At 31.0% G+C, this 27,912-nt stretch overlaps 1 protein-coding gene across 2 annotated transcripts; it reads right to left on the bottom strand.

The window, feature by feature from the left end:
- Window positions 1-98: 98 nt before the first annotated feature.
- LOC143223033 (cation-dependent mannose-6-phosphate receptor-like) lies at window positions 99-27,900 on the bottom strand. 2 transcript variants are annotated; one of them, XM_076450409.1, is made up of 7 exons: window positions 27,065-27,900; window positions 24,218-24,393; window positions 22,065-22,174; window positions 13,803-13,942; window positions 12,977-13,031; window positions 8,739-8,865; window positions 99-5,553 (listed from the first exon to the last, which is right to left on the bottom strand). In XM_076450409.1, coding segments are annotated over exons 1-7 (876 nt in total). In that variant the 5' UTR covers window positions 27,331-27,900; the 3' UTR covers window positions 99-5,551. The 2 variants fall into 2 exon arrangements, with proteins under 2 accessions (XP_076306524.1, XP_076306523.1); XM_076450408.1 differs by lacking the exon at window positions 12,977-13,031 and having other exon boundaries at window positions 27,065-27,896.
- Window positions 27,901-27,912: the final 12 nt, after the last annotated feature.

Genomic DNA, 27,912 nt, shown 5'->3' on the forward strand with positions numbered 1-27,912 from the left:
CTTTAGATATGGATTTCATCTGCAGTTTATTCTACTATTACTGAAATCTTTTATACACGTGAATCAAAATCAACCAGTAAGAAATAATGCAATGATTCCATTAATAAAACATTTTATTATAACTTAACAGACACAGAATACAACATTTAATACAAATTATAAAGAAGGTGAGGGGAAAAAAAAGAATGAAAAAAACTTCATTTTTTGAATGTGAACCTTTAATAAAAAAGATTGTTTTAATGTATTTTTTTAACTCTTCATGGTTTCATTATTTTTAGTACATTTTGAAGCCTTATTTGGTTTCAAAGTAAGGTCAACTTGAATAGAGCAAGTGTAGGTCACTAGTGCCAAAATATAGTTGTGTAAGTTTGAATATGGCTACTTTTAATATTGTACTTCTAATTTATCTTATCAGCTACAGTGCAAGTGTAATAATTTGTCTGTAGGAAAAAGGTATTTTTAACATGTACTTACCTCTATCCTAAATAGATGTTCTCTTTCAGTGCTGCCCTCTCTAATGCAAAATGTCTTTTGCATGCCATAAACCTTGAAGCTTTCACTTATTTGAGATTGGCAACATGGATGGAGTAACAAGAGTATAAATGAGTAAGTTAATAAGTACTTCTGTAGTACATGTGTGAGGACTTACACTGATTGGTTCAGCCCTAAATTCAAAATCCAGCCATTGGGAACTGACTTCCACATGAGAATAGGATGACAGATTCAAACTATAGTTTTGATAGCTCACTACAATGTTACATAGTGGAAGTCATCTACACCAACAAAACACCAATGCCCTATTCTCAGTTGATATATATATATATTTTTTTAGTGAAAATTATTATTGATAAAGTTAAGTAAATTAAATTAAAACAAAAGGGAGGGCTGCATTAAAAATAGCAAATCCAAACCTCTGACTAATTATATTAGTTTGTTATAACCAAAAACAAGGCAAAACAAAAAGAAATGAAAATGCAGCACCAATTTAAAGGATCCCAGCATACAAGATATAATGTAGGATATAACACTTAGGGTTCATTTTATATCCCATAGACATTTTGGGAAGAAGACTAATGGAATGAGAAAAAAAACAAAAAAACAACAAATTAATGCTATAATATTACAAGCAACCAGGGCATGTGGATAATGAAGTAGAGACAAAAAGTAAAAAAAATAACATAGGAATTGATAAAAGATTTAAAAAATGTCATATGGAGGCATAGCCATCAATTATTTTGAAAGACTGAGAGGTCACTCCTTAAAAGAAAGTGTGATGGGAGTGGAAAGAGTCAAAATGAAACAAAATTAATCAAATTTGGACAAAAGGAAGAGAATGAACAAAACATACTGGACTGGCAGAAGACACAGGGTGTGCAAGGTGATAAGACATTTTACCTGTAGACCAATGTCCTGAAGCCTCCCTACTGCTTGAACAACATTTCCCACCTCTGGAGATGAGCATCAGTGAAGAAAAGTAATTGAGAAGAGGGGAGGAAGCAGTAAACCCAATGTCCTAGGGGATATAATCAACTACAGTGCTTACAGCTGAAAAGGTAAGAATGAAAATTAAAAGGAAATCAAATGAATGGCTAGGATAACAGAAAACTTCATACCCATTCAAGGAAGAGGATGGATAGTCCTGATTTAAAACACCCACCACAAAGAGACTAGAATGTGAGGGATGGAATAGTAAAAACATATCCAACTATCGAAGCTAACAGTGGAAGAGGTATATGATTATGTTAAGATTATCCCCTTTAGTAAGGAGCTAATCAAAGCTAGATATGCAATGAATGTTGTAGGTAAGAAGTCATATGAAACTAAAACAAGTCCAAAGGGCAAGGCACAAATGGAGAAAGCCCATAGGAAAGATAAGAGTTGCAGGATATGTAAAAGAATGAAGATCATAATATTTCGGAATGAAACAAAAGAGCAACTAAAAAGAAAATTAGCATGGCAGATACCACACATGACACTAAATGTACAGGAACAGTCAAAAACAATAACACACCAGTGGAGAGACAAATATGATGTTAAATCCCTATCATCAGTGGATGGTAAACTAATAGCAGTGTCCTACCCTAAGAGATACCAAAAGTTAAGAAGCCATGTGCAGAGGAAAAAATTGTACATGGCAAATATCCAAGCATGGAGGAGTGTAGGAGGAGGTATCCCATGGAAATCCTTAAAATAGGTGGAACACCTGAGAAAGGAAGTGGAAGGTAAACATTATCTGTAGGAGAGTACAAAAGGCAATATGAAACTGAAACACTAAGTAAGGGAGAAAATGGAATGGATTAATAGATCTAAAGGACATAAAATCAAGGAAAAAACATCTGCCTGACAGTAGGTTAAGACAAAGAAAAAATTAAAGCCTGTATAGCATAAGGCTTGCAAGTAGTCACTCTCAAAAGAGTGAGACAAAGACCATTATGAAACAATGTCAGGAGAAGGGGAATATACTGTGAAGTGTGTCTGAAAGAAAAAAAACCTGAAACAGGCCCAGCAGATTCTGCAGTAGAGTCTGGAAAGCAATCCCTGATAAGGTGGAGGAAAAACTTACAAAATCTAGGCCACCTGAAATTGGTTCAACCATTACAGAAGGAAGACAGGCAATAATGAGAGAAGGTAGGATAAGACCCTGGCCCCCAGAAGCCATCACAAACAAAATATAAGTTAAATGAAATTAACGAAAATAAAATAAATATATGTAATACAAGTTATGTGTTGAAGAAAACAAAACAGTTAACCTAAGTACTGATTAACCTGGAAGTATAATTATAGGTATTTCAAAATTAACAGAATTAACTCTGCTCAAGGGTTCCACAGAAACCAAGTTAAAATGAAGTATAAAAGATAAATAATAATGAAAATGAAATAAACAATAATTTATAAAATGAAATAAGTGTGTATTAATAATAACCTATGTATGAGACTTGATGTACAGAAGAAAAACAATATAGTTAAATGAATGTTTGATATGCCAGTAAGATGAATTACAGGTAATCCTAAAATAACAAAGACCCCATATCAGTGGTATAGGAGAAAAGATATACCTAAGCCTAATTTCTAGCCTGAACTGAACTATGAGTATCAATCAACCTAACCAAACTTATGCTAAATAACTACAGGTAACAATACAAAAAATAAAATTATTCAAAAACCATAACATTATAACATCTTTCCAAAGTGAATGGACTGTATGCTAAAATATGTGGGCCCATAAACTTGAGGCAAAGCCTGATGAAGGTCAGTTCTTTGGACAATCAATCTCCTAACGAAGTAGAGCCGAAAATCTTCTTATGGAATACACACTACTTGAAGACTGTATAAACGTGCTGTTACAACACGACCTCTAAAATGGTAACATAGAATTCATAATACAAAGGAATAACCAAACACAACTGTGTTTGCAGAAGAAACAAAAAGTATTTGTTATGAAGTAATCAGTTTTGTAACTGGATAGAAATATAAATGAATTCCTTTTCGGAATAACTCAAGTTAAAAATATCACTATTGTATAATAAAGGGTAAATATGTTGAGAGAAATTGAAACAAAGATACAAAAAATAATTAAAATTAAACATCTGAAGAGAGCATAAGCTGAATGTTACAACAGGAGTAATGCCAGAGGTGAAGTATAGTTTGCTAGAATTGAATAGAGGAAGTTACATGTCAAGAGAGTATGTCACATTCTTATTGATGGAGGGTTGTCATCTGATGATTTGCTTGCGAGATGTATTTGAATTATTTAATTCCAAACAAATAGAAGCTTCAAGACTTGTAACACTTGAAAACAAAATTTACACATATAGGGTAGCACTAAATGAGAATAGCTACTTATTTGAGTAAAGGTAAAGTACCAATACAGAAGCTATAATTACAGTAAGAGTTACTCCGAAACTTATCATAAATAAGCCATTTGCATTTTTCTTTTTGACATTTTCTTCAACTTATCAGTGGAAATATCAATATCTTCAATAAAAATAAATGTCTTCATAAAAAAATGATCCATCTGGTAGAACAGTGTTAAAGGGTCTAACAACAGACTGCCTATTCCATTATAGTTAACACTATAACTGAAGTTAGAGTTACAAAAATGTAAAATTTCTAAAGACATCAAGTAACCAACATTATTATGGTTAAATGATCATCAAGTCTGGGGCAACGTTATTTGGCTAAATTGTAAACTATTAACTGTTTTACGTTAAAGTTTTTACCATCTATAGCTAAACGTTTATTGTCATCATGTTTTAGTCTATCTGCTTTTATGCTAATTCCTTCCAAGAAATGTATTTTTATAAATACAGTAAAATATCTAAAAATAACTTAATAGTAATGGTTCCAACTGATGAAACAATGTATTCTTAGCTTTATATTACAAATTTAAGGAAAGTATATTTAATTAGCTATTTTGATGGCTGGGTTGATTTTGAGTTTTACTTATTCTGATTAGAAGTTATTATTATAAGGTATGACTTAAGTGAACTTTCTCACTGAGTTCATTTCTAATTTCCAATGTTGTGAGATAATATTTGAGTTTTTGTTGAGACAAAGCTAGTCTTTTAATCATTTATTGAAAGAAACACTTACACACATATCTCCTAAGTTAATTATCAGAGTATAACAAAAATTACTTACTGAGCCAGTATGTTAAAAAACTGATGAGAGTGTGGTAAGTGGATTAGTCAATGTTCATTTAATCTGATATCATTCAACTCCAGCAGCACACACAACTCATCATATTAGTAATGTTTAAGAAAAGTGTTTTAAGACAAAAAATGCAAAATAAAATGAAAAATCCCATGCATATTTACAGGATACCAAAAAAAAATTATATTTATAGATATATCTTTCCAACCAACACTATATAATTATCACAAACACTTATGCAAACACATTATCACAAAAAGACTAGAAGTTTAAAATGCCTTAAATGCTACAAACCAGCAAAGTGGTTTTTATTTAATTTAGGATACTTGAAAATAATTGAATCCATCATTTATAAAAATGCACATCATAACACCAAGGATTTATTTTATCCATAACTTAAACCCAGTTGTGTAAAATAGTTGAAATTTCTTTGAATACAATTGAAGTTATATAATCATTACATATATTTAAGTTTTTATTCTTCACATAATGAAACAAAACTTCTCCTACATAATGGACACTATATCCTTTAATTTGGTAAGAACAGGATGTAAAGAAATGAAATAACATCAGTGCAATCCCATATAGTTTTAAAAACCTGTGTAGAAATAACTTGTTTTAAAACAGATTACAATGTTTTGAATGAAGTAAAAAATTCTGCTTCAGAAATTCTATTAATAATATTGTCTTAATACAAATATTTAATATTTTGTAACATAGATGCTACTGATACTTTTTAAAGTAGCATTAGGGATGACATGCCAATATCAATTCCAATCTTCACATAGCTAGAAGTTGATCATCACGATCATCTTCTTCTTTAGGTAATTGATCATCAATTCCTCTGTAAGCATGTTCTTCATGTCTTGGTCCACATCGACAAATAAAATCACATCCATCCTGTAAATATTTAGCAAAAAATTTTAAGAGGAAACTACCAACAACCAAGAAGCACAATAATTCTTATCTTATTATTAGCTCAGAAAACCTAACTTTTTTTCAAACTATTTTCAAAACCAACCTGCTCTAGTTACTCTGTTCTTTATGTTTCACATAGGTCAAAATCCTGAATTTCATCTAGAATTGTCTTGTTAAGTAATTTAAATTTTTTTTTTCTTCTTCAGATCACTAGACTCAAGTTAAAATACAAGAGGGTAAAATAAAACCAAATAAACGTACATATCCTTACTGAAACAATTTAATTTCTAACAGACATGTACAAAAACAAAAGATATTATGGAAAGAAACAGTAATATTAGTTGAACCAAAGGTTATTAAAGCCAAATAACATCTGCATATCTTTAAAAATATGTTTAAAAAAAGATCATAAATAATATATAGAAATGAAGTCCAGCAAAATGTTTGGTGGGTCCTTCTCTGAGATTTATGCAAAAATATAAATTTACATACAGCTCACATGACTTAACTAAATAGGATAGTTTGTTTGTAGTTAAGCACGAAGTTATACAACAGTGTTCTGCCCACCATGAGTATTGTATTTATATTTGTATTTTTGAATTTCGCACAAAGCTACTCGAGGGCTATCTGTGCTAGCTGTCCCTAATTTAGCAGTGTAAGACTAGAGGGAAGGCAGCTAGTCATCACCACCCACCGCCAACTCTTGGGCTACTTTTTTACCAACGAAAAGTGGGATTGACCGTCACATTATAACGCCCCCATGGCTGAAAGGGCGAGCATATTTAGCACAACAGGGATGCGAACCGGCGACCCTCAGATTATGAGTTGCATGCCTTAACACACCTTGGGCATGCCGGGACCCCATGAGTATTGAAACCTGGTTTCTAGCATTGTAAGTCTGTAGACACACTGCTGTGCCACTAAGAGGCTGTTAAGAAGAAAGAAATATAACATTTTTGTCTTCCAAGTTCACTCCTTATGATGGTGTGATTAACATCAAAACATGTAGCATCCACAATATAAAGGCTACAGAGTGTACTGAATTTAAAAGTACTTTCAATTGTGTATCAACTATATGTTATGTATTATTTATTATTTTAACATTATACACAAGTGCAAGGAGAATAATATCCAAAAATATATTGTCAGTGACATTTTATAATAGTATTAAATCATTCAAGTGTCAAGAATTTTTATTCAGTTCTTATATAATGTTGCTTATTATTTTAAATATGAAACTACTGTTTAGTAAAGCTTTTACTCACAATATATTCTGGTATTGCTCTTTGATTTAGACAAAAAACAAACACCAATACATCACCATCGTTTGAACATACTAGCACTACACAATCTCCTTAACAATTAATATCTTGATCTCTAGAGCATACAATGGCCTGAAAGCTCAACATTTTAAAACAATACCAAAACTGTCAAGTTGTAGATGCTCATCTTTACCTTCAGTCTTTATTCTTTCCTGTCCCTAAAGTCTTGCTACCAAACACAGGGCTGTTAACTCTTTGGGATCTGTTTAAGCGAGTGAGACTTTTGAAAGTTAAAATTAAATGCACAGTAAAGTGCTACATGCACAAAAGGCAATTATTTTCCAGTGGTGGGTCATCTGGGTGCATGCTCATGTTCTTTTATTCATTGAACACATGTGAGCATGAGAACAGACCCAAATGTGTGAGTATCATGCTCAATGAGTGAGTGTTCATAGCACTGAAAGTAGTAAATTTGCTTATTATATAACTCAAATATTGAAATGCATTAAAATATATATTATTAGGTTAACAAGACATATTTCATTATTCACTTGTACATGTTCAGTATTTATACAAAGATTTATATATAACAAATACTCTTATATTGTCAGAAATCTTTGTGTGTGCCACATCATTAGTTATAGTCAATGAAACCTTCTATATTTTAATATTTTTTTTATTCTTTCCAAAACTTATCCAGATTACTGTGCCAGCTATATATTGCTTCATACAGATTTTTCTAATATGTCTATATAATTATTGATAATTAATTGGATAAACACAACTACCATTATAATATAAAATGCACTAAATCTTTGTATACTTTTAACAACCTTGAACTACCCTGCTTTACCAAAATAATGAAACTGTTCGTGTTAGAATTTTTCTAATTCTAACTACACACACACACACACACATATAAATGATGTAACATCCACAGAGTATTATAGGGTTCTGCTATTATTACTGAGATGGAGACTGTTTTATTAATGCACTAAAATGTGCAAGATTTGTTTGTTTTGTTGTTAAGCATAATATTTATACTGTACCCATCAAAAGTACTGAAACCCAGTTTTGAGAATTGAGAATTTGAGAAAAATAGGCCTTCACACTTACCATTAACCTACTGGGTAGCAAAATGGGTAAAACCAAAGTAACCTATTTAGCAGAAACACCCAAAATACAGTAAAATAAAAAGACAATACTTTTTAGGGTTTTTACTATGTTGTAAAATGAACCTCCATGACCTGGTTTTAGGAAGATGAGATTAAGTCTTTTTCAGAGTTCTGTTTAGGTAAGCTACACTTTGTACTCCATGATTACTGACAGCAAAAAAAATTGATGAAGATGGAACAATATTTATACATACAATAAACATACTAATGTGCTAAATGCACCATTATTAACCTGTACATGGTTGTTTGGTGCTAATTATTGCAGCAACACTGAAACACATGAATTCACTGACTTTTCCTGATTCTTCTGACTCATAGAAACCAAGTACCACAGTATTGGGTATTTATTGGCCTTTGCTTTCAAGCAATTATATTTCAAATATTCAAGTATGGACTAAACTACCAATAAATTATAAAAGTTAATATATGAGAAAGCTGTTTCATTACAATTATAATTAAATCAAGAACATTGATAATGTAAGAAAAAAAAAATTTAAACTAATCATTCTAAACACACACTTCCAGTCAACACATTCAATATTAAACAATTTTCATATCAAATATGAAGTGAAAGTCTGCATCAGAGCATATAAGTTCTACAAATAAAGTATTTCATGTTATTTGTCTATCAAATATGGTTTTAACAACCATTTTTATTTAGTTTCATCTTTGGTTATCGCATGTAAAACTAATTATGCAAAATAATAAAAATACACACAAAAAAACTTACAGCTTGGAGATTTCCAAAATCTCTCCAGAAAGAGTAATTTGGTATTTGCTCTATTCCTTTTGCTCCAATAATCAGTCGCTTGTACAAGAAGCCCACACAAAAGTATGTTACAGTGAGAGTAAAGAAGCTAGAATAAAACCAAGAAATGTTTTCAGTTAACCTAACCCTCAAAGTATGAACTTATTTTAATTCTGTTCTTTAATATTTTGAATACATATATATATTGCATTTTAGTTAATAATTGTGATCTTGCTTGTTACAACACTGAATAAAGAACAATAAAAACTGAGTGGAGTAACTTATATGTAAATTATACAGAGAACCTCAGCTATAATTTGTGAATTAATTACAATACTGATGAAAATTTTTATGCTATACAAAGGACATACATTCTTTCACCCCTCCTAGAAACAATCTTGATATACAAAAAACAGATGTACCAGAATATGTATTTCCAATAACAACTTACCTCTACTCACCAAAAGTTATCTTAATCCTGGAATGCTCTCTAAGCATTACTAAAACTTTTCACTAACAGGACACCAGTCTTTTGTACCTACCATCAGTTTAATGGCATTTCAGAATATGTGCTGATCATGTGACTACCCTCCACCAATCATACTGCATCATCTACACTAATGCAACTAGCTCCCTCTATTAATCTACACACAATAATTCTCCATTTCAGGAAGTTGCAGATTCAAACCACAAAAATCTTTTACAAAAAGACTGTTAATATAAGAGAATGGTCTTATTTCCACTGACCCAAAGCTAGAATCCCACACTGCAAAAGTAGAGGGCAAGTGAAGGTGCATCAATATTCAGTCAAGCAGAAAGTGACCACACTGAAAGAAAAGGTGTGCAAAAAATATGAAATGAAAGGACATCAGGGGGGTATAGAATTATTTCTGTATCATGTATGCTTTTCATTCAGTAATTAAAACAGGAACAAAGAGAATGCAGAACTGAATGGGCAAGCATCAATGCATTTAAGAAAGGAACATACAGCATCATGTTGATAAACATGGAAAGACTAGTGGAAATAACAATGGGCCTGTATAAGTATGTGCCAGAGTAATGCTTTGGGTTACACCAGAGTATATCAAGTGCAGTCCATCCAGGTAAAACATCCAGTGGAAAGGTCTTGTATAGGATATTAAATCAACAAGCATGGTCCTTGTCAGCAAAAACATCTAGCATGTTGGATATGTAAGATTAAGAAAAACAAAATGTATGAGTGTGATCATGTTCATAAACGGTCCTTTGTCAATATACAAGTCATTATTTATCCATATATGTACCTAACATAATGATAGTGAACTGGTGCCAGAGAAAAACAAAACAACTATACATGGATAGGACTAAAGGACTACCATTTGTATATGAATAGGCCAAGTGCAGACTGCCCAGGTAAAAAATATAAAGGGGAAACATCTTGGGGCATCTCAGATTATGCCAGGTAAGGTCTATCCAGGCAAAAACATCCAGTGGATGAGCTTTGCATAAGCTTATGAGATGAACAAATGTAATCCACCCGGCTAGAAACATTCAGGGGAAGCACCTTGGATACATAATATTAATTAATTTGGACAAGTACTGTTCACTTGAGTAAAAACACCCAGGGGAAGTACTTTGCAATACAGTGGATTAGGCCAAGTGTGGTGTATCTGGGCAAAAAACATCCAGGGAAAGCAACTTTGGGTTCCTGAGACTATGCAAAGTACAATCCATCCAGACAGAAAACATCTTGGAGAAAGTGCTTTGGATCTCGAAACTACAAGTTTTCCATACTGAAAATGTATTTCACAAGATTATCTATTCTCATTCAGTGCTACTTTCTACATGTAAACTTATTTTTGATACAGGACACAAGCCTTATGATCCCTCTCCCTCCTTGGGATTGGAAGATTATACTGTGTCTCATGCAAATCATTATGGCTCACTTACTAACCACTAGGGTCATGACATGTTCCTGTGGCACGTGGTTCCTTCTGCACTCTTCTAGTGATCTCTCACTTTGAATTTTGGCAGAAAGACCAAGCACCAGTAGTAGTGTGGAGGCAAGTATCTATCAAAAAATACATTCTCAGTGTAGGAAAATTATAACTTCCAATACAGTACTTACCTTCTCTCACAAGATCAGCTAGAATCCTATGTTGAAATGGAGAAGGAACAGGTATAAGGGAGAAACAGAGAGACCTCTGAAAGCATCCAAAGGATACTTCTGACTGAGAGTGAAATGGCAGGCAGGAGGGGGGGGGAGAGAGAATAACACTTCTGAAACAGGTAAACTCTTTACCCTTGAGTATAATGCTGGAAACATAAGGTCAGGAAAAGAGAGATGTAGTATGCTTAGAGTGTGTCAGACTGTACAGAGCATTTAATACCTCCTTTACAGGGTAAAATAAGGATCATGCAGGCTTCACCTCAACCCTAGGAACTGGAAATTAAGCTCCACACCAATTCTGAGATACTGTTACTCATGTGAGAACTTAGGTAGATCATTTCACTGTAATCCAAAACCTCCCCTGCAGGGATCTGACAACCTTTATGGGTAAGACTGGGAGATCCAATCAAAGGGGTGAACTGTGCATGATGATTCAGCTTCAAATGTGTTAAAAGTGTGACAATGTGGTGTTTTGATTCACTCTAATCCAAAACCTCTTCTACAGAGAACCAGCATCCTGTGAGGGTTGGATGAGCATATACAATCTGTACATGCAAGATCAGAGGACACCAGTCATTTTCTGTTTTGAAATTGTTTCTTACACCAGTAGAACATCACCATCCTACTCTTAACTGAATGGTTATAGCTATCTAAGTGGAATCCATCCAGGAGGGGAGCCTCCATAGTCTACCACCCCAGCAGCTTGGAACTGGAAAATGGCAAAAACTCCTGTAATCCACAAGAAACAGGCAGGAGTAAATCCCCGAGATTGTGTGGAGAGGTCTGATAGCCTGTTGTGTGAAAAAGAGATCAACTTACTCATAATGATGACAAGGGATCCTGAGAGAGAGAGAACCTTTTGACAAGAAACCGTGGCCCCAATCATTGGATATGAAAGGGTTCCACCAATGAACAAAGGGAGATAGAAAAGCTCCTTCCAGACCAGAACCCATCAGGTAGTTGCTAGAACTGCTACTGGCATGCAGTGTGTCATTGGGAAAAATGGCAAACTATCACAAATCAGGAAGAAAGCAAAAGCAAGGACAAATGAGGAGAAGTTTGGGAGACAGAAAGTGATGGTACATACAGTGATGGCAGGGACAAACATGTCACCAGAAAAAATTGGTTGAAAAATCAGCAGACTGAAATGATCCAAAACTCCAAGGACTCTGTAATCAGGAATAAATATGTTGCAAAAATGGGGCCATATACAGAACACACAGAAAAGGAGCCCCAAGAAAGAGTCTGTGAAATAAGGCATCACAACAAAAAAAAACATTGTTGCAGGATCACAGCTGAAGATGACAGGTGAGCAAATGTAAAAATAATGGAGAAGACACTCCTGGGAAACCCTAATAGATCCCTAGAAGAGCCTCAAACAGGAGAAAGACACAGGAATGGAACTGTAATAATCAACACGAGAAGTGAAAGATAAGAAAGCTGTGTATCAGTGAGTCAAACAGGAAATTTAGCACCTACCCTGAAACAGGCAAAATGAACTGAATAATATGTGAGCCTGTTAAGAACAGCCTGCCCAGAAATGAGAGAGAGGACTGTTCTGAAGCCTGTGGGAGACAAGGGAAACTAATGCAATAGGTATTTACTAGTCCTAATTTTAAAAATCAGAAAGATCCCAACTGGAAGAATCATGGGTCAGTAGGGATCCCCATTTGCTTTACTCATGAAGTCCCTGTATATATAAGAAAGTTATTAAAAATAAATAAATATATATATATATATATATACACACACACACACACACACACAGAGCAACAAAAAAGCAGCTGGTAGTTTTACAAAAACACCATATCTCAGCAGTGAGCATTGTAGAAATATATATTTATTGTGTAATGCATTTAATATTATTTTAATATCTATCATTGTTTCAGTTTAATGCATGTAATATATATTGTTAAATGTGTAATCTCAAGTCTTGCCTGTTCTCTAAATTTTTAGAAGATTCTTGAGTGTAAGAATGAACAACGTTTTACAAAAGCATTAGCGTATATTCAAATATTGTTGCCAAGTGAATTTTCGAGAATCTCACCTAATAAGTGAAAAAGCTACCTACCACAAGATGAGACGAGACAGTAATAGAATATTTTTGGTCAGCTACAGTCAGTATCCTATAAGCCACGAAAGTTATAATTGTGATTAAAGCTTATTTATTTGAAAACTACAGAATTTGACTAGGAACTTTTAAAGATTTCAAACATTACAAACCATTCAACTTCAGTAAATTCATTTCTGACATGACATATCTTCATCAATAAAAAGTCAGCCAGTAAGTGGCATGAGGCCAACCAAAAAAAAGAGAGCTAGCTAACTTAACAAGGTGTAACAACATCAACTTGGAATTAATTTGCTTGTCATGGACCTGGATCAGCAACAAAATATTTAGTTCTAGACCAGACTGAAGACTTAGTTTAGTTTGTAAGTTTGTAGAACTCGTGTACATAAATCATAATTTGTAATAATCATTATTATAAATTGTATTGTTGCTTGTATATTAAAATCAACTTGTGCTAAGAAAGAAAATTGCATTATCAATCTTGTTGGAAAATATCATAAATCTGATATATATATATATATTGAAATTCAATTAACTTTTAAAATAAAATTAAAATTTCTGGCCTTTTAAAATTGTCATACATAACATGTGACATAATAAATCAGAGACCTATCACAAATAAGTTATAATACACAACTATTGCTAATATAATGTCAAGCAAATCTAACCAGACAACAGCCAGCACCAGGTGGGATCCTGAAATATGATGCACTTCAACTGAACAAGATAAAAAAAATAATATGCTATACTTTAATTTAGATCCATAGATTAATGGCATATTAACATAACCTACCAATTTTAAAACATAACTTTTTGATAAACTTACATGATACAAAATAAAGAGCCACTACTCAGTCCTTTTTTCACTGGAGTTATGGTACATGCAATACTGCTGCTTAGCTCAAATAGATAATAACAGTAATCTGTTTCTTTCTTCTTCCGTTCTTCAAGTATCTGAAATTTACCCTATACGAAAGAAGAACTGTAATTAGTGGTAAGTCACTTCAACAAAGAAGTTTCGTTAGGTCATATAAAGTTCATTTTTGTAAATTACAGGTGGAAAGTATTTTTCTGTTCTTTCAAATGCAATGAAAATATTACTGTTGGAATGAATGCAGGTCAAGATTTTGATACGAGTTAAACTACACAAGAAATGTTTATTTTTATTTAATGACTAGTCAGTGTGAATTATTTTAGGAAAAAATTAAATATGCTTACCTGGTGTCTTTCAAATGTTTGCTACCAGAATTAATTTTTTTTCTTTTGCACCTATTTATGATTTTTTATTTTTTAAACTTCCCTATATATACACACACACACATATAACTAAATCAGTAAAAAATAATTTATTTCATCAATACTATCATCTGTTCTCAAACAGTAATTTACTTTCAAATTTAACTGAATGACAAACACATCAGAAAGTTTGCATGGAACAATTTCTGCCATATTTTCTAAAACAATGTATTATATAAGAAGCTTTTATTGTTTTTAGTAAACAACAAATTTGACTCACAGAATATTAAGTGAGCAACTTAACTTTGAGCTTCATGAAGTTTATCAGCTTTCACCACAACACCGAGATCATATACTAGCTAAGGGACTGAACTGTTTCAAAACCTTTAGGTAGGAAATGCTGCATTCCATTAGATATAAATGTATATATATTGTTTTCTGAATTACAAACAGTAAAACCTTTATTATTTATTATGTGGCACATGCAGACAGTGCCAGATAGAAAAAACCTAGTTACAAAACTTTTTCCCTTATGATATTCAACAGGAAAAAAATGTCAACACCTTGTTATTGTTCTGAAGTACAGTTTCTATAACAAGAATAAATATTGTAAAAAACCTTAAACTGTAGAAAAACATTGATTTCTTGACAGAATTAGAATCTATAGCTTCAGGATGTAGAAAGCATTTATAGATAAAGTAAGAATAATGCAAGTCATGGTACAGACAACTAACAACTAAAGCTTGCCTGCAGGAAAGAAACACAAAAATAGCCAAAGCAGCACAACTAAACCACAGAATCAATTAACTAAAGTCACAACCTTTTGAAAATGGAATTTTAAACATTGTTAATTCCAATAACAGTCATCTGTATTTGAAAATATTTAAATCTCTAATTACAAGGGGTTTCTGGATGTAAAGATGACAGATAACAATGCTTTACTATAAATGTTTTTTTGACTGTCTGGTTATTCAGCTAGGTGAAGAATTTATGTTCTGCTAATCTTATGATTTTCTGGTCATAATATGAAATACACATATCAAGTTCATTTTAGATTACAAAACCAATACCATAGCTTGGCTTCATATTTTTAAAATTACAATACAGTATTGAGTAAAAGTGTTTGGACAAGAAGACATTTTCTCATTCTTTCCATTTTATAGGGTTAATTTAGAGTCTGGAATAACTATTATGGTACTCCATGTCGTGCCATAAATACATATGAAGAAAGGAGCTAGCATGTGGCACTGACACATGCTAAAAGTCAATATAATAGTACTACACAAATAAACCTTGATAAAAACATTATTTTATAATATATATTAAGTTTAGTTGATATGACAGCCCAAAAAGTATGGAAAATTATAACTAGAGCAGAGAGTTAACATAAAAGCTTTACATGATGCTAGCTGGACTCGCCAACAAATTGCTGCAGACTTCATATGTTCACCAAACACTGTCAAGTACACTTAGATCATGACACTAAGACAGGTAAATTTTAAAATAGGAAAGAAAAAAGCAGAACACCTAAACTCAATGATACTGATGTTAGGTATCTTCATTTATGCAGCCTTTGGTACGGAGGAAAGACTGTTACTGACCTTGAGCATGAGATAAATGACCATGTATTAAATGACATAAAAGTGTCAAGATCTACAGTATCAAGAAGACTCAACAAGAATAGAATATTTGATTGTGTAGCAGTTAAATAAACCTTTAATTGAAATTACAAATATCAACTCATATTTGATAATTTGATAAGGTGAATTTTAAAATGTAAATAGCTTGAGTTGTAGAAATAAAAAAAATATTTAACCTGCACTAATTATCACAAATGTCAAGCACAATATAAGGTAATATTTTTAAAAAATCCTTAACTTCTCTTAGCATTACACAACATTTTCTCTTGGCATCTTCTCTATTTTATCCATCACATTTTCAAAAATTACAAAATTAAATGTAAATTACTCAATAAAATCATCATTGCTCAGACAAACCATAATTTTTATAGCCTACAATTTTGTTTGATTAAAGATGTATTGAGTAGAAAATCAGACACACCATCCATCACATCCTCTCTTTCACAATTTGTTGATAGTTCTCTTTTACATATTTAATTATAGATTACCTATAACCAATGGAAAGTAAAGGTTTTCACCTATCAAATGATGTGTTGTATAACATTGTGTTCTGAACAGATAAGTGTCAATTTCACCCAGAGTATAAACTCTGTTACCATGAAAACATTAACAACTCGGATGAATTTGTAACAGCTGTTGTCAGATAGTTAGAAAGCCAGCAAAGGTTTGAGAGCTCTGGATAATTGTCTACCTTTTGCATGCTATTAGTCTATATATTTTGGTTAATTATTTAACTGAATAATGTTTATTACAAACATTAGTATAAAAAAACTTCCCTTAAGTATCCTTAACAATAAACAAGAAAAAAAAACAACTAGGTAAATACATTTCTTGTTTTTCATATTTATTATTTACTTATTATTATAAAAGTGCATTATTTGTATACAAACATATAATTCTATAAAGATAACATTACCTGTTTCTAAGTAAATTCCAAAACGTAAGTAGCTTTAGTTGTTCAAGTAACCAAAATATTTAACCTGCACTAACTGCCACAAATACTCTTGTAATACATAAATAGAATCCATAACAGTAGCACTGTCCTTCATTAATTTGTTCCACTTAATAAGCTAAAAAATATATTCAAAACGAGCATGCATTTTACAAGAGAATTCTTGTCCCACTAAATATAATTTAATTGCAAATTGTTAAATTAAACTGCTCTCTAATTCAATTACAAATAAGATCACAGTCAAATATAGTACTGGCTGTTATTTGGTATACCTTCAGGTAGAAGTATCACAGAACTATAAAATAAATTTAAAGTTTTTGAAATTGCTCTTAGTTTGATAGCAGTTTTACAACAAACAAAAGTGGATTTGACAACTACTGCCTAGTTCAGCATGACACTTATGGAAAGTCTTGAAAGATTAATCTACAAAAGTAAAATAGATGCAAAGAAGGACAACATCCAGTCACCAATAGAGACATTTATCATGCACAACATTCTAGTTATATATATACATACACACACACACACACACACACACACATACATACAAGGAGTGGACAACATCAATTTGTTATATCTTTTATTAGATAACAGAAACATATGCAAAACTATGTTTCTAGAATGCACTCACCAAAATCTATTAACATATGATCTCAAATCCTGATCTTAATACTGGTTTTTGTAAACACCTAAACTTTTCATGATTTTATGTACATTTTCTCATAAGAAGTATTTTTCACCTATATTCATGACACCTTTATTATTGGGTTTCTGAGATGATCATCACCTGAAAGTTTCCTCAGTTACCTAAGTCATATAAACTCCAATATATGATTCACCATGTAGTTAAAAAAATATACAACAATTCCAATTTTTGGCATACTCTTTCTCCAAAATAATTGCCATCTCACCAACTTTGTAGGACTAACATGTCCAAACACTCAAAAGCTGTTGAAAACTGAATTATATTAAACATGTTTTACATATCCAGATAGGTCTGTGACAAAGACTATGTTGAAACATAACTAATACTTCCAAGAGAAAGTTTTTCAAAAACAAGATCTAGTTAGGTCTGTGACAAAGGTCTTGCTGGAAGATAACAAACCTTCCAAGAGAAGGATTTTAAAAACAATATATACTTTTCCAGTTTTATATCTATTACCAAAAACAAGATTCCTCAACATTCACACCACAACCATAATTTCACTGTCTCACATTTCCATGTTAAGTGAAAATCTTACAAACATTTCCTGGAAATTTAACATTAAAGTTTATTTTAAATCACGAAAATGTGTGTGAGACATCCTTATGACAGTGAAACAATCTATCAACAAGACTAATCAAAAGGAACTTGCAAACTGAATGGATCATTGAACTAAAGCTAAAAAAAAAAAAGCTACAACTAGAGTAACACATCTGGATAAAATGGCTTTGGTTAAACATAACTACATTACAGGATACATCAGAAACTGGAATCAAAACAGAATTTTAGTCAAAGCTTGCCAATGGAAAGGAGAAAAGTATAAAAAACAACACTAGTTTCAATTCAACAGAGAAAATTTCAATTCCAAAACAAACTTTGTAAGTTGTGGCCTGTAGATGATCACCTACTGAAAATACCTACCAACTAATGTACTCATCCAATCTACACAGCTTGGAGCTTCAATAGTTATGTTTACTTTTACAAGATGCTAAATATGTACCTAAAAAAAAAAAAAAGACTCCAGAATAAAAGCCAAACTGCCAACCCATTTTTATTTAACAAGCAGTTACAGTTCATTAAAGTTCTTAAACTTACTATATCTACTCTGCCTTAAAGTTCCACTGAAATATTTCTGAGTATATTTAACATTATTTGATTTCCAAATATTTCTCTTGTCCACATTTTGGTTGTTATACTTTTATAATGTTTAGAAATGGTTTAATCATTTACAAATGAAACACAGCCTGGAAAACAGCTATAAAGAAAATTTAAATATGACTGATAGAATACAAATTAGAGTTTTATATCAAAGTAAAGTAAATACAGTAGTTTGAGGACTAGTTATGGGAAAGTTTCTAATCAGAGTAAACATTTTTGTTAGTTAAATTATAACTGTTTAAAAGTTACAGAAATTTTCTTAGATGATAACACTTCAAGTTAGGTTTACTAACTGTAGTAGGTGACAACAAAACATACTGATGGCTCAAATGCCTATTTACTGAGTATTATTTTTATTTTCACAGTATTTAAATAATGTAGATAACTGACTTGGCAAAGTGGCTACTTAAAGATTTCTAAAAACATTATTGTATCAGTTACGGTAAAACTTGTTTTCATCATCTCATTATCAACTCATTTTGTTTGCATGGACTAATGGGGATTTACTGTATGTTTTAAAAACAAACAATGACAACTGTATGGTTTTTCTCAACATTACTGAAACAATAGTAAGTGTTCTGAGTATTTTACAAACAAACTTGTGCCGAAGGTTCTTGCCATTTTTTAAAACTATCATGTGAAAATAATGATTTTTTTAAAGCTATCTCATAAGAATAAATTAGGTAAATGAGTCCATCAAATAATAAATTAACAAATTCCACTAACGGTACAGCTCCAATCAGCATTAGCAATACTGTTCCTCATCAACATGGAGACAAAGGCTGTTATTACAGCTAGCTATGTTGTTGTTTTGAATTAAGCACAAAGATACACAATGGGCTATCTATGCTCTGCCAACCACGGGTATCAAAATCTGGATTTTAGCACTGTACGTCAGCAGGCATATCGCCAAACCACCGGGGAGCAGCTAGCAATGTTTCTACCACTTATGTTGATGGTATTCTATGTGGCTTTAATGGAGAAGTGATGTAATTTTTTCAACACATCAATATACAGCAGAAAGGCATAAACTTCCTAAATGTAAACATGCAAAAAAAGACCTGTTTTAAGATTTATAAAAAAAAGAATCCACAAGGAATATTATGGAACTTAAGAAAATTAGTTTTCTGTACGATATAATACACAACTGAGATTATGCACCAATAAAAATGTGGAAAAATAAATTTGAAACAAAATTAGCACATTCCAAAATAACTGATGACAAAAATCAAACTCACAATAAAGAAATAGAAACAAGTTGTAATTACAACACCCAAGAAGAATGAAAAATTAAATATATTTATATGATAATGAAGAATAAGGTAATGACAGTTTACAAATGGAATGTATAGACTGCAAAAACTGATATGTAGGAGAAATAAGTTGCATACAAAAAAACTGACAATGAAAATAATCAAATGTACATGAACATATGATTAAAATCTTTGCAAAGTAGAATTTAAAAATATGGAAAGTGTTGAATGTAGACAAAAACTGAAACAAAAGTTCTTAAGCATTAAAAAAAAAAAAATTTTAAAACAAGCATAACTATAACATTAAGAGCACAGATGAAGTCAGTATCATGTTAAATAAGACTGGATGTATATAAAATCTGAATGTATTTTTACTTTGATTATTGCAGCATGTGATAATGTCTCTCTGTTAGAAACAAAATGTTGTACCCAAGTAAATCTACTATCCCACCAATGGTTATTTCAAACCTATATAAGTTTGACAATTAAATGGCTAACTCTTAGTCTTCTCACTATGGACTTGGTTGATTTAATCAAGTTTATAACTCTGAAATGATCATCAGTTTCCATACTATAAAATTTAATGTTTTATGTATCTTCAAAAGATCTGTTAGGTTTCTAATAACCATTAAGTCTTTTCACCAAAAAATTAGAATTTTTTAATAAAGTACTTAATGAAAAATTTTTTCCATGAACATATGGAGTTAGTGTTTACTGCTTCAAGAGCAGTAATTTTCGTGTTAAGGTTTAAAATAATTTTATTCATCTGAAAATTGTTAAATTTCATTTGTGTAACCACTAAAGCTTTCTATATAAATATCACAAATTTTTTTCTTTCCCTAATTCTATACACATTCAGTCACTTCGATTGACTGCATAACCACCATAAATACAAAATATTCGAAAATACCCTTTGTTTAAATTTATAGAATAAATGAAAATTGCAACATAAAACTACAATTGCTTATCCTAAATAGTTTAAAGCTGATAATAATACATATACATCTATTTAAAGTTTTATTGCCTTTTGCACCCATACCTAACTAGTATTCCCACCACAAGTTGTAAATAACTCTACAAATGCATAACCCAAGTTACTGAATTAAATTATGTAATGCAGGAGCTCCTTATCTTACCTAATCTAAACTGATTAAGTTTTTAATTTATGCACTTTAGTCAGTTTTATAATAATAAGAATACACAGTATTTACATGTTATTTCATGTTGACTTTTGATGAAAGTTAAGCCTGCTTTTTATATATATATACTATTGGTACTCAGTACACTAAATTTTTATTTAACACTCCTACGAAAAGACGTTTCTAGTCCTGATTTCTCCAAGCCCGTTCCCCTGGCTGTGGTTTCGCTATATGGTAGATAGGGACAGTGGGAATCTCGTTAATCCATTCATTAATGGATTTAAATGGCAATTTCATTTAAATACAAAATTATTAGCCTAATATTAATAACCTTTCAAGTTGCTCTGGGGCCTATTAGGCCCCACTTTTCGTAGGAGTGTTAATTAAATAATGTGCCTAAAGTTGCAGAATAACAGCATGTTGCAAAGCAAATTATGTCCTGTAACTATAATAATTTTCTTAGTTTTCTAAGAAAACTATATATATATATTTTATATGCAATAAAACACTTTCAATATTTAGCTGAGCTTGTCAACATGAATACCACAACAAATATTTTCAAACTGGAAGAAGTAAAAAAACAACAACACATAGTACAGAAAACACTGTAACATGATACATCAATTGACAGATTGAACTCCGAGTTTCTACTGACTATGAATAATATAGTCTGAAATGTCAGAAAGAATTGTTGGCAGTGTGTGAAAGAAAGGATGTGATAAGTTGGTATGACAAAAGGGTATAATTCTCATTTATGGCTCAGTAAAAAATAAGATTGAATGCTATAAAAATTGTGCTTTATCTGAGTAATATCTACATTAAGTAATTGACACTAAATTTTGTACTTTTCAGATGAATGGTAAATAAACTTAAAAAGAGAAAAACCCCAGAAAAACTGATTTTAAAATTCTCATAACATGGAAGATTGGTGATTTTTTAAATATTTTCTTATAAAAGTTAGAACTTAAATCTTATATAATATTAAAATTATTTTCTTCATGACTAACCTTCAAATTAACAGGATCACAAACAATCATAATATTGGTTGTGCGATTAGTTGCGTCACAATTATGTGAGTAGGGATCGCCATTAGAGTATGAAAGAAGAATCCAGTCAGCTAAAAGAAAAATATTCATTTTATATTAAGTAGTATTGAAAAAACACTAAGTTCTTAAGAATTTTCCACCTGAATAGAAAGTTTTAAAGTAGTAGTAAAATAATTATGTAGCATAGATATTAAAATTTTTGAATAAAACTATTTGCATTATGGTTGAAATAGGATAAATCCAATTGCAAAGTTCCTACAAAACCTAGCTACAAAAACAAACCATATAACAGATGTCATATTTAGGTTTTAAACCAAAATTAATTAATGGTCTTAGTTTTCTGAATACTAAATATAGTAAATAATACTTAAACAAGAATATATTGAACTTTAATTTGCATATCTATATGTCAAAATTAAAGTTATTAATTATCACAAATGCAGTAAGATGTGAAAAATAGAGGAATTTTGTCAGTATGAATGAATCACTTGTTATATTCAAAGAAAACAAGACAAATTATTACAAACGGGTTATACAAAGGTATTGTAAAGTTTATGGAAATTGAGATGAAATTTTATATAACACAGCAAGGTAAATGATTTGTATTACTTTTGCATGTCAAATTTGTTTTTTGAGAACTGCATAAAATCATTATTGTGCTGGCTATAATAGATGACTATCACAGGAGTAAGTCGTGCTATATTCCATGTACGTTATGTACATGTGGAGTTACCAAAACTAGTGTTCTCATAAGATAGCTACTAGTTGCATAAGTGTTAAAACCAACTTATAAACAAAAGTATATATTTCATTTTGTTTTTAATACTTTGAAATCATTCAAGTAAGTTTTGACAATTTCAATATAGGAAATTAAATTTAAAAAACAAACAAAAAACAAATAATAATTGTGATATGACTTAAATGAAGGTATTATAACTCTTATTAATCATAACAGAACATGTTTCCATTATATGATTAGAAATTTGATTTATACAAGATCAATGGGCGATTACTACATATTTTAAAAACAAATAAAACATGATTGTCTCTACATTAACTAAGAAATTTAAGTATATTTTTTAAATTGTGTAAAAGGTTTTACCAAATGTTTTTTTTTCAAATGTACAAATGGCAACCACCAGAAAATGCCTTTTACACTAAAGAAAGGTAATTTGAAAAATACTTTGGTAAAAAAAAAAATTCTGAACATAAAGTCAGTCTCATGTAAGAACTGATTAATTGAATGTAATTGGTTAATGAACCCAATGATTAATCAAGTGACAAATTGCAACCAACATAATCTTTGACTATCTTTTACAATTAACACAAACAAAACCTCTCTACAAGTTAACTAAGAAACCATGAAACTCGTATAATTAATTGGTGAAAATTAGAAAAAAAAAAGTAGTCAACCCCAGGTTTTAAAACTTCTTTAGTAAATGTTGTACAGCTGTTCCCATCTTTTTGTTTCAAAATAAAAATCTTGAACTGTATTGGTATATTATGATTTTTCATGTATTCTGAAGGAGTTTTTAAAATCCATTCAATTGATTTTCTGCAAATGTAAAAATTCAAATTTTGCTGATTTAAAAATAATTATAATATTTTAGTTCTACATCTACAAGTAACACTCACAAATGATTACAAACTACAGGGTGGCCTGTAAGTCCCTACCCATCCATACGTTATTATGTTATATTCAATAATACTAATGAGTTGAAGACAGCTGTTACTGTGGCATTTGGAACAATAACCCCTGCTATGTTGAGGAAAATGTCTCACAGAATATGGCATCACATAATATTATGCGGTGAGAATGAGGGACAACGCACACAGATACGCTGGATACATAAGATATATGGATTGGTAAGGACTTACGGGCCACCCTGTACATAGCTGAAGAATGGCTTCAACTCATAATTTTTCTAAAACAACTGTATATGCACATATAAAGTTAGACAAATTCAGCTTTACTTTGTTCATAGTAGTGGTTATTAAATATTAAAACATTCCTTGATTAGAAGTATAAATATTTTAATTTCAAATATTGAGTTGCAATTTATTTCTAATATCATCTTAAAACTATTCAACAAAATACACACAACTTTACTCACTTCCACCCATGATTTTTGTTGCATTGAATCTTCCAATTGTCCAATTGCCATTTGGATTGCTGCTATTGAATTGCACCACTCCCGAGTGAGGAATACTTTTGACTGCTCTTGTACATATTCCCAGTTTGTAAAAATAATCACTTTTTTCAGTGCTTTTATAATCTGAAGTATCAAAACTATTAAAAAAAAAAAAGAAACAGAACCTGCTCAATATGCATCTTAAAATGTAAAATTAAATACACTGAATTATCTTGAACACTACATATATGCACATGTACACACATACAAATAAACTTTTTTCATATGTAAAAATTATTATAAAATATATACAGTAAATATTTTTTAATATCCTTTTACAAGCAGTGACTAATAAACCAACCTCAATAGCTTAGTTGTATTTCTGCTAAAAACTACATGGTAAGGTTTGTTTTGTTTTGAATTTTACACAAAGCTACACCATGCCTATATGCACTAGCTTTCCATAATTTAGTAGTGTAAGAATAGAGAGGAAGCAGTTAGTCATCACCAACTTTTGGGCTACTCTTTTACCAACAAATAGTGGGATTGACTGTTACATTATAATACCACCACAGCTGAAAGAGTGAACATGTTTGGTGGGAAAAGGATTTGAACTCACGGCCCTTGGATTATGAGTCGAGTGCCTTAACCACCTGGCCATGGCCAGGCCTACAATGAAAGGTAGTAGAAATGTGAATGTTAGTAAACATTTGATTGTTAACTACTTCTCTGAAACCACTGTCAGAATTTTGAGTTATATTCTTCCACAGTTAATGGTATTTCATATATATTTGTACTTTTAATTGAAGAATGCTTCAACTCAATTTTTCTAAAACAATTATATATGCACATATAAAGTGTTCAGCTGTGTATCGACTACCTTGTTCCTCACAAACACTGCAGTATATTTCAAAGTCTTAGAACTTGAAGAAAATATCAAATAAACAATTTTTTAAATTGGATATCCTTAGCAAGATGATTAGATACATCAAATTGGTTATTTACTACGTGTATATTGTTTAATAACATTTCTATGACCCAAACTGCGTTTTACATTCCAGTAACTCATAATTATACTGAAAAGCTTTAAGATGAAAGAGCTTATGCTAAAAGACTTCAAAGTTAAACTTAAATTTTCACAATGCTGAAAGTTCATCTGGATTTGTAGAATGGATTTTGAATGTGCATGAATTTAAATTTTAACTGTAGTAAAAAATAAATGCATTCTCACAGTGTTAATAGAATAGTCCTGGAATAATAAAAAAAATGATGTAGTTAAATGACACTACCTGATATAGAATGTTACATAATAATTCTACTTTAGAGAGACTTCTTATTTACACTCCTTCAAACTTAATTTCCAGAAGATAAAAGGCAATTTGGCTTTTATCTCATTTTCTATCACCCTGTTACAAATCACACACAGAAATCCTTTTACAGTATCTAATGCTAGCCTTTAAGATACTCATCCAATCTTCTTTTAAGTTCCCAAAGGCAAACTATTTCACAGACTAACAACTCTGCAGCAATGCCTAAAATAAGGCATTCTTAGAATGTCTAAGTACAACTTGTCTTAAACTTTATATCCTTCAGTTTCCTTGTGTGCAGTTTATTAAAAATATCACCTAGACTCTGGAGTCAAAAAAAGTAGAAAGGATCAAAGACATACAGGAGAAATCAAAGATATATGAAATAAATTTGAGATGTTTAAATTGACAGATAGGATTGAAAATTTATGAAAACTCAGAAATTCTGTTAGAATAGAAAAGAATTTCAGAAACACAGAAGGGACAGTGAAAAACACCCAGTTGATAGTAACAAAATTTTACCACAAAGATTTGGCCCTTTAATTTGGGATGCTGATGACAAGGATTTTAAAAATATGAGATGGCTTTGCTTTGAAATGTTATCTGTTTATACAATAAGGAATGTTAGCAATATTTCTAATCCAGAGAATTCTACTGAAAATACCAGAATTGAACTAAATCATGCAGATATTAATTCTTTGATAGCAAAGAAAAGACTAAAAAACAAATATATAACATACAATAACATTTAGGTCCAAAAATCAAATACACAAGCTTCCTCTTTCATTTCTTTTTGGTCAATAATAGCAGGCAGGTCACTAAATGAATGGATAACCACTGATTTTACTGTTATTTTTAAAGGCAGTGATACAAGATGACCTTGAAATTATATGCCAATTAGTTTTATTTCTGTAGTTGGAAAAATTTAGTTTGATAAAAAAAAGTTTTGTCATTTACAGAAATATTATTTAAGGAAAAAATAGATTTGAAAAGGGAAATTGTCCCTCAACAATAAGTTAATATTTTTTGGACCTTGTGTACTATCTGAATGACGGAAAATGTATAAGAAATGATGGACTTAAGATTTCACAAGATTTTAATAAGGTATCACAAAAAACATTAGCTACCAAAACTAGATTAGTAAATTTAATTTTCAGATGGTTGAATAAGAAAAAGCACAAAATTATTACTGTAGTCAAAGTTTACCCCTGCTGCTAATAACAAACAAGCAGTTTTTAAGTCTCTTAGGTAATGTCTCCATGATAAAAAAAAAGTAAAACTTACGCTTTAGTCAGTGTAATTATTAGATTGTGGCTAACACTAGCCAAAAGGAAACTTCATTTCAACATGGAAATCTGTTACATGTATACATATATAAAGTGCAAAAAATGCTGGGTATGAATTTTTAGGTTTACTAAACACCAAATTAATGTTAAAATCCAAGATGCAAATAAAGGAATTTTTGCGATTTATCGCACTTAAGTCAGTGCTGTAATTTAAATAAAATGAAAATCTGACATACATGGTTCCCTTCAGTGGACGAAGGCGATCCAGTAATTCCTTTTCTCTCTTACTTATTTCTGGATTTTTTTCTTTGATAATTTTGCAATCATCAGTCTCATCAGCAACTGTCACAACTATTAGATTTAATATAAGGGCTACATACAAACAAGTAGCAAGTCCACGAAGATTTAAGCTGATCTCTGACCCTGTCCAATGTATTTTCTTTCTGAATGTTAAATCAAGCGGCAAAAAGGCATACATGGGCTTCATTCTTAAATTAAGCATTCGGTTTCACTTTACTCAGTTTTAAAGTTAAGTCTAAAAAAAAACAAAAAAAAACGCAACAGTTCCTGCAACGTCAATAAATTAACTAAAGCCAAACCTAATGTTGCAACTTTAAAAGTTCAAGACGGCGTTACTTTACCGTTTTGGTTTAGTGAATTAGTACTTATTTGTACATGGCTACAACGAACAATACTAAAGACTATATTACTGGATTGCCAGTTTTAAACAAATTATGTATATATATATATATATATACAAATGAATTTATATAATAAATATATTAACAATAAAATATTGTTCACATAAACTATTCGATTTAGAATGTCCTATGATATCAAATACCAAAGATCTTACGCAAATGTTATCAATTATTTTATTTTAACACAGCACGGAATTCAGTTAGGAAACCGAATTAAGAGTTAGATTAGCAGTATAAATTATTACTATGACTAGAACTACAACTTGTATAGTTAATGAAATTTAAGTTTTACAAAACTACGTTACAAGTTGAAACGCTATCTCGTTTTCAAAGTTGATAATATTTATGCGCCCTCTTTACTTTCTTTAATTCTAACTCATAAT

This window comes from Tachypleus tridentatus, chromosome 8 (genome assembly GCF_004210375.1).
Source record: "Tachypleus tridentatus isolate NWPU-2018 chromosome 8, ASM421037v1, whole genome shotgun sequence".
In the NCBI taxonomy this organism is placed as follows: Eukaryota; Metazoa; Arthropoda; class Merostomata; order Xiphosura; family Limulidae; genus Tachypleus; species Tachypleus tridentatus.